General features: G+C 38.7%; 1 protein-coding gene across 1 annotated transcript in view; it reads left to right on the top strand.

Moving 5' to 3' along the window:
- The window catches only part of FSIP1 (fibrous sheath interacting protein 1), a 193,088-nt gene extending 185,036 nt beyond the window's left edge, over positions 1–8,052 (top strand). Inside the window, exon 11 of the mRNA XM_017530915.2 lies at positions 7,784–8,052. Coding sequence (XP_017386404.1) covers positions 7,784–7,830 — 47 coding nt within the window. The 3' untranslated portion in view covers positions 7,831–8,052. The remainder of the gene's footprint in view (positions 1–7,783) is intronic.
- Positions 8,053–8,295: the final 243 nt, after the last annotated feature.

Raw genomic sequence — 8,295 nt, 5'->3', positions numbered from 1 at the left:
TTTTTTTTTTTTTTTCCCCAGCTATGTGGTCCAAGGGATTGTCTCAATCTTTCAAGTTCAGGAGTATTCACGAAGATATTCTTGTCTGTAGATAGTTGTTGGTTGGATTTTTGTGTCTGGGTATGGGAGCTCAGCAACTCCCATTCTGCCACCTTACTGACTGAACTTTCAAGCTATAATGTTTTTATCTAGCAGCAGAGTTCACTTACAAATACAATTTAATTAGATGGGTGTGGTCTGCTTTCTCCACATCAAAGATCTTCATTTAATGAATAAACTGAAAACTTTGATCTACTCTGAAATTGCAGTATATTTTCTTTCTTTTCGGATAAAGGGTTTTTATTAGAAAGTATCTGAATCTCCTCTGACTTCTGTAATCAAACTTACTAAATTGGATGCAGTGATTTCTTGTGTATGAGATCTCATTCCTGTGGAGTTGGTATGGTGGTGGGGGAGGTTTAGAACTGTAATTTGCTAAAATATGACTTTATTTTTTGTGAATATGAGTCACACTGATGCATATGTGTCACTGAGTAGAGCCTGACAAGATGGAATGAATTGGAACTTAATGTGACTTAACGGAAAGAAACTATAGAGACATAGAATATGCCTCTGATTATACCAAATAATCTTAATTTGCAATTATAACAACGAACCCTGTGAGCATGGGGGACTAAGATGTCATAGATGTGAATTTGTGAACCATGTTTTACTTTCTGTTTATTACATAATAAGCACTAAGAAGTAGGTCCTGTATGATCACTTTGAGCATGTTGTATCTGAAGTTGGAGCTGTTTTACTAACCTCAATATTTACAATTGTTAAAATAACTTGCTGATCAATTTTATTCTAAAGTACTAAATTGTACATTTTGTGCTTTCTACAAAAGTGTGCATCAGAACTGAATGCTATGTCAGTTTTCTTGACAAAAAGCCCTTTGAAGACATAGCTGTTGCTGCGTGTTCGGCCGTTTCATTCTGTTCTGCCTCCTTCTCAGGAAATAGATACACAAGAGTGTGATTCAGAGTAGATTTCTATAAGCATATAGGAAGGAAATAAGAAAAGCCATTTATTGTTTTGTCTTCAAATAGCACGTATTACTTATATGTAGTTGTCTTTTTCTTGATGTGCCCAGGTCTGTTCTAACTATTTCAATTCTGCTTCTAAAAGGAAGAGTCAAATGAGGCTTCAAAACAAGAATCAAACTTAGTGACCTTGAAGACCAGTTTAAATTGTGGTATTGAAAAATAAGGATTTGCTTCTCAGTTGTATTAAAAGTTTTCAATGTGAAAAACATTAGCAATGTTTGTGCTTTAAGCTTCATGGTTACCATTATTATTTGCATTTTTGAATACAAGGTTCAGTAAATTGAGCGTTGTACTCACTAACTACTGGGATTTTAGGGGATTGGTAAATAGTACCCTTCTCTTTCCCACTCAGGTCAGAACCCATGGAGAGAGAGGTGGATTCTGACTAATGGACATCAAGGTTTGCTTTATTGCTGATGAAATGTAGAGCACTCTTGTGATCCCAGTGGGCAGCCAGACAGGCTTCTAATGCTATGCACTTAAAATAAACTTACCTACCCAGTTACTGGCAGAGATGGAAAACCTCAGGCATCATCTGTGGCGACCTGTCCATGTAAAACCAATAGGATGGAGGAGCAAAGCATGTACCCTTGGGGAACAGGGTCAAGTGGGAGTTGCGTGCTGGCTCATGAAGAGGAAGGGGCTGAGCTGAGCATGTCATTTAATCCCCCAAACTTAGCTTCCCGTGGACAGTGTGGAGGGTGTGAAGTCAGGCCAGGGTGCTTCCACTGCAAGTTCCTCCTTGTGGGAGCGTGAGGAGAGTGGGGAGTAAGTGTTCTCAGGTCACATTTAACCTCAGAGACAATTCTGAATGCACTGGCACTTCTGAAGCAAAAAGCATCAGCTCTGTGAGTTAGTCTAGTATTTAATCAAATTATACTGAGTTGCCTTCTAGGTAATCAAAACAAAAGCCATCTATGCCTGTATAGTATTCTCCCTTCCCACTAAGCATTTCAGCTGGTTATCAATAAAAATTCATAAAATAAAGGTGAACCTGATATTAGCAAATAACAAACATAGTAAAATAGGGCATAGACTGAACCATATGCAATATGAGAATCTATATACAATATGAAGAGCTATAAACAAATGATATGAGAACATTCGCATAAAATAATTCTTTAAGAAAAACAAAGTGGAATTTCTCGTAGGACCTATTAAATGAACAGTATTCTTGAGAAATTCCATAAGTTAGCGGGGAGGAAGGGAAAGGGGTTAAAGGATATAAAATTACAGCTACATAGGACGAATAAGTTCTAGTATTCTGTAGCACTACAGGGTGACTATAGTCAACAATAATATATATTTTCAGATAGCTAGAAGAGAGGATTTTGAATGTTCTTAACACAAAGAAATGATAAATGAGGTGATGGATATGCAATTGACCTGATTTGACCACTACACATTGTATGTATTAAAATATCACTATGTACTCCATAGATAAGTACAATTATGTCAGTTAAAAAGTCTATAGTAAATGCAACAAGAGTTGTATAAGTTTTTTTTTTTTTTTTTTTTTTTAAATATAATACCTCTAGATGAAAACTAGAGTGGCCAACTGTCTTGGATGGCTCAGAAGTGTCCTGATTTTACCATTGAATGTCCCATAACCCAGAAAATCCGCAGTCTCTAGCAAACTGGAATGGTGTCACTCTAGATTGAAACTGTGAACATAAAACCAAAGAGCAAATTAGTTACTCAAAGGACCAAACTAAGAGAGTACAAGTAAGTAGCAGAATCCCAGGCTAGAACCTAGATTAGCAGAGGGAGGATGGCCCTCCACCCACTAGTGGGATGTGGCCTAGTGATAAGGAATGTGGGTTATGGGTAGGGAGGACCTGGGCTTGAATCCTTGCTCTGCTGCTGGGTGGAGATCGTAAGCAAGTTACTTAATTTCTCTCTCTCCCTCCCTCTCTCCCTCTCTCTCTCTCTCCTGTGCACCTCAGTTTTCTTACCTATGATGTAAGATGGCTTAATAGCCTGTAGGGTTGTAATGAGGATCAAATGAGGACATTCACATAAAATGATTTAGCTCTGTGACTGGACTTGGTTGGCTTACATAGCATTTAACATTGTCAGATTTTTCCCATAAAAGCCTGGATTTCTGACATTTCTGACAAATCAGCAAGTCCTGCCACCACCCATGTGTAGCAGATGCTCTCTTTAGACAAGGCCCCCACCTAGCCCTCTCTACTTCGTGTGCTTGGTCCTTTGGCGACATTGAGTTTCCATTCCATGTTGTAAGTCTCCTCTGCTTGTGGTGCAGTCCAACCACTGGGAGCTTGTTGGAAATGCAGGGCCCCTAAGGGCCCACCCAAATGCTAAGGCACGAGAATTTTCATTTTAATAAGATCCCTGGCCATACTTCCTGACTATAAAGTTTGAGAAGCACTGTTACAAACCACAGAGCATTATTCCTAACCACAGTGAGTATCAAGATCATCTGGGGAGTTTTTTGTTTGTTTGCTTTCTAGCTATGTCCGAGGACCTATCCAGACTTGCTGCCATCAGAGTTTCTGGGATGGAATGTCCATGCTGCTAAATTAATGCTAGTCACAGGATTTCACTGTGAACACTGAGAACTATAGGTTTCCGCTTAGATGGAAGAAAGCTAATTATGTTATCTTATTGGGGTCCTCAGATAGAAAAAGATCTGCTAATAATGACGACTATATAATCTGAATATACTTCAGGTTGAAATTTTGCCCATTGATTGTAACTGCTGAATGAGGCCTGGTTGTAGGTGGATTGACTTTTGGCATTATTTGAAGGTGTTTGAAGCGGGTATATGTCCTTACTCATACCAGCTGAACAGTTTCAAGGGAACTAGATTGTTTCAGAAAATTTTCTTTGTTATAGTACAGTCTTACTGGTTTGCAGGAGAGCAGTGAGACTCTAGAAACAGTGACCCTATTAGCTGTTTTTCTTTTTCCTTTAAAAATATTTTGAATTGCTCTTAGGTAAGTCCTTAACTCGTCATGGCTTTAATAGTTTTCTGTTTGTCTCAAACAGGATGTGCCTTCAGACCTCATAGTTACTATTTGTTAAATTACTTTTCCAAGGCTTTTCCACATTGCTTCTTCAGTACTCTTAGTGATTTAAGCTCCCTTTGTGTGGTCAAACCAACCCTCCTCCAAAGTTTATTTGGCCAAAATATCAGAGATGCCTTATTAGAAATTTCTAGTGTTAATTCATTTTTAATATAAAACTTCAGTGTATAGTAAGTTTATATTTGATTAATTTACATTTTCAATTTCCTTTCAACTAATTTTCTTGAGGTAGACTTTTCACATAAATATTTGCTAGTGATCTTTTCTCTGTCATTTTGTTTAGCAATGTAAAATGAAAAAAGGCATGCTTGAGAGTTTTGATATTTAATTGTAATGTACTTATCAATTGTAATGTACTTATCACTTTAACAATTATTGGAAGCTTCTGATTCTATTGCTTCATTCATATTGCGTAAAGTAAAAAGTTACTGAAGATCTGCTATGGTGACTGTAAACTAGATCTGTGGACTAGTGGTGTTGCCATCAGCTGGAAACTTGTTAGAAATGTAGAGTCCCAGGGCCACTGCAGACCTCTTGAATCAGAAGACACTCCAGCAGGTGATTTCTGTGCATGTTGAAGAGTGAGAAGCTCTGGACTACATGGTTTACCAATTACTTCTATTTTAGGATTATCAAAAGTAGGTGGTGGGGGTGAAAATAATGTACAGAAAGTATCTTCTTTTCCGTCTGCTGAATCTCTGCTTTTTTCTTCTTAAATTTCTTTTTTTTTTTTTTGGGACAGAGGTTCGCTCTTGTTACCCAGGCTGGAGTGCAATGGCGCGATCTCGGCTCACCGCAACCTCCGCCTCCTGGGTTCAGGCAATTCTCCTGCCTCAACCTCCTGAGTAGCTGGGATTACAGGCACGCACCACCATGCGCAGCTGATTTTTTGTAGTTTAAATTTCTTTTTAATGAAGATACTGCTATATCCACATTGTCTTGGTATCTCTCCAACCATTCATATTGCCATTCTTTTGGGCAAGCTTCCTCTTGGTCACTCAGAGCAAGCATGCCCTGGGACGCTCCCTTCAATTCTCTGCTCTTTCCTAGTTAATATTTTATTTGGAGACTATGGAACTCTCTACGCTTTGCGTGCTTTTGATTGTCCAGTCTCTCTACTTGCATCTGCCTTGAGCCGGCCTGGCATTTAAGCTGTCCCGAGTCTGTTCCTTAGCCCATGCTGCCTCTTACCTCTGGCCTGGTGAGATTTAAAACATTAGCGCCTTGGTTCCGTCCCAAGTGAACTAAATCAACTTTGAGGGGTGGGTTCTGGCAGCAGCAGTTTAAGTCAGTTTCTGAGAACAGGGTCTGGGTGATTCTGTTGTGCAGCCATGCTTTAAAACCCCAGGGCTCCGTGATCTTCATTCATTGTCCATCTACCATCCATTCATTCATCCATGTGCCCCACAAACATTTCATGAGTTTCTACTGTGTATCAGATGCTTTCCTAAGTTCTAAGAGTTTTTCAGCCTCAGCACAGTTAGCATTTTGAGCTGGACATTGTAGGGTGTTTAACGGAATACTGGCTTTTACTCACTTGATGTCAGTAGTGTCCACTGCAGTTACGACAAACAAAAATGTCTCCAGACATGGCAAAAAATGTTCTTTGGGGGTAAAATTTCCCCCAGTTGAGGACCATTGTTCTAGGTCTATTGATGAAAAATTTTATTACTCAATCTGGGTCTATTGATGATAAATTTTAAGTGCAGATAATTACAGTAGGGCGGGACAAGTATAGTAAGAGCTTCAGGACAAAGTACATAGACAACACTACAGAGGGTTGGGAGGTAGCATTTCAGTTGAGCCTCCAAGGATGCGTGGTTATTCGCTGGGTGGGCAAAAAGAACACCTCGTAGTGAGAGAATAGCACTTAGGAAGGCGTGGAATTATGTCTCATCATCTCCCACCTCATGCATGAGGGATATCGTGATCTACTTTTCATTCATTCCACCTCCCTCTACATCCTGTTTAATATTTCTTCTCCATGTGTTGACAGTATCACTACATTTATCACTTTGTTCTGAAACTGCAAGTCATCTGCCATTAATTATGAGGTGGATTCTTTTTTTAAATATCAGCTTTATTGAGATATAATTTGTATACTTGCATTAGTTTCCTATGGTTGTCACAACAAACTACCACAATAGAAATTTATTCTCTCACAGTTTTGGAGGCCAGAAGTTTGAAATCAAGATGTCACAAGGCCACACACCACCTGGAGGCCCTAGGAGAGAATGCTAGAACGCTTCCATGCTGCTTCCACCTTCTCCTGGCTGTGGGCATTCCTGGCTTTGTGGCCACGTCACTCCAGGCTCTGCCTCTGTCTTCACATTGCCTCCCTCTATCTGTGTGTGTGTTAATCTTTCTCTGTCTTTTTTGTATAACAACACTTGTTGTTGAATTTAGGGCCCAGCCAGAGAATCCAGGATGATCTTATCTCAAGATGCTTAATTTAATTGCATCTGGAAAGACCCCTTTCACAGGTTCCAGGGATGAGGATGTGACTTTTTGGGAGCCACAGTTCATCAGTTTCCCACAGTTCATCCAATTAAAAGTGTACAGTGGTTTGTAGTATATTTACCGAGTTGTATATCCATCACCACTATCAATTTTATATATTTTTCACCCCCCACAATGCAACATTGTAGGTCTTAGTAATCACTTCCCATTTTTCCCCAACCCCAGCCCTAGGCAATCACTAATCTTCCTGTCTCTGTGAATTTGCCTAGTCTGAACATTTCATATAAATGGAATCATACAATATACAGCCTTTCGTGATTGGCGTCTTATACTTAGCCTAATGTTTTCAAGATTCATCCGTGTTGTAGCATGTATCCACACTCCATTCTTTTCTATTGTTGAATAAGAGTCAATTATATGGATATATCACATTTTGCTTATCCTTTCTTCATTTGATGGACATTTGGGTTGTTTCCACTTTTTGGCTGTTATATATAATGTTGATATGAACAGTTGTGTACAAGTTTTTGTGTGGATGTATGCTTTTATTTCTCTTGGGCATATACCTAGAAGTGGAATTGCCAGGTCTATGGTAACCTTCTCAGGAACTGCCAGACTGTTTTAAAAGGTACCGCACCATTTTGCATTCCTATCAGTCATGCATGAAGGTTCTGGTTTCTCCTGTTACTTTGTCTTTTAAAATTTAGTTCTATTGTCAGTTCTGCATTTTCTGATAACCTTCTCACTAAGGGTAGAAATATATTTCCACTCCATTTCTGTTAATGTCACAATATTTTTTTTGCACTTCAAGAAATGAAAGGCGATCAGCTCTTATCTGTTCTACATATAACATTTACTTTTGGTCTCACCCTACTTCCCAGGAACTCAGTAGAAAGCAAAATATTAACTTCTGTGTGTGTCTTCACATCCATAGTATTTTAGCTCCAAAACCTGAAGTGTTCTCCCTGAGCTATAAGCTCAATGAGAGTAGAGAGTAGGCACCCAGATCTTTCTGTGTTTCTTGTAAACTTTGTCTGCAGCTTGTGGTGTCTGCTCAATAAATATTAAATGAGAATGCGATTATTGCCTCATCTGTTAAAGGATTTAATATTTTGCAGGTTATTTTCTTAATTATGCATATATTTCTGAATCTCTAATAACTTTGGTTATTGTTTTTATGTGCAGGTGAGCAGGAGACTAAAGATGCAGCAGAAGAATATAAAGAATCCTAAGCAAGGACTTGCTGAGTGTGCTTTTAAGAAAGTTGGTAATGAAGTTAAATTACATTTTTTATTGAATTATTTGAATTCAATGAATGCACTGTAGCAACTATTCTTTAATGATTTTGACATTTGGAGTCTCTCTTTGTGGATTATATTTCCTTGATATTTTTGAGACTTGGGGTGTGATTGTTCAGTGGTTTTTGTTCATTAAGATTTCTGGGAACATTGTTTTAAATTTATTGCTAATCTTACACTATTAGGATTCATTATAAAAACCAACATTTTAACGCATACATGTTGTGGTCAAACTAGTTGAAGCGCTGTGATTGTCCTGTATTCGATTTTGTATGTTTCAACTCTGCTGTGATTCAGACAGATCGTCGTGGTCACTGGGAATTTTTGCTCTGGCCCCGCGTTTCCTTCTTCTCACCTGTCTCATGTCTGTGACATTGGTACAGCCTGCCATAAGACAAA

This window comes from Cebus imitator, unplaced genomic scaffold (genome assembly GCF_001604975.1).
Source record: "Cebus imitator isolate Cc_AM_T3 unplaced genomic scaffold, Cebus_imitator-1.0 Scaffold70, whole genome shotgun sequence".
Taxonomy (NCBI): Eukaryota; Metazoa; Chordata; class Mammalia; order Primates; family Cebidae; genus Cebus; species Cebus imitator.
The sequence above is the reverse complement of the archived record's forward strand: the minus strand, read 5'-3'. Positions and strand labels throughout refer to the sequence as shown.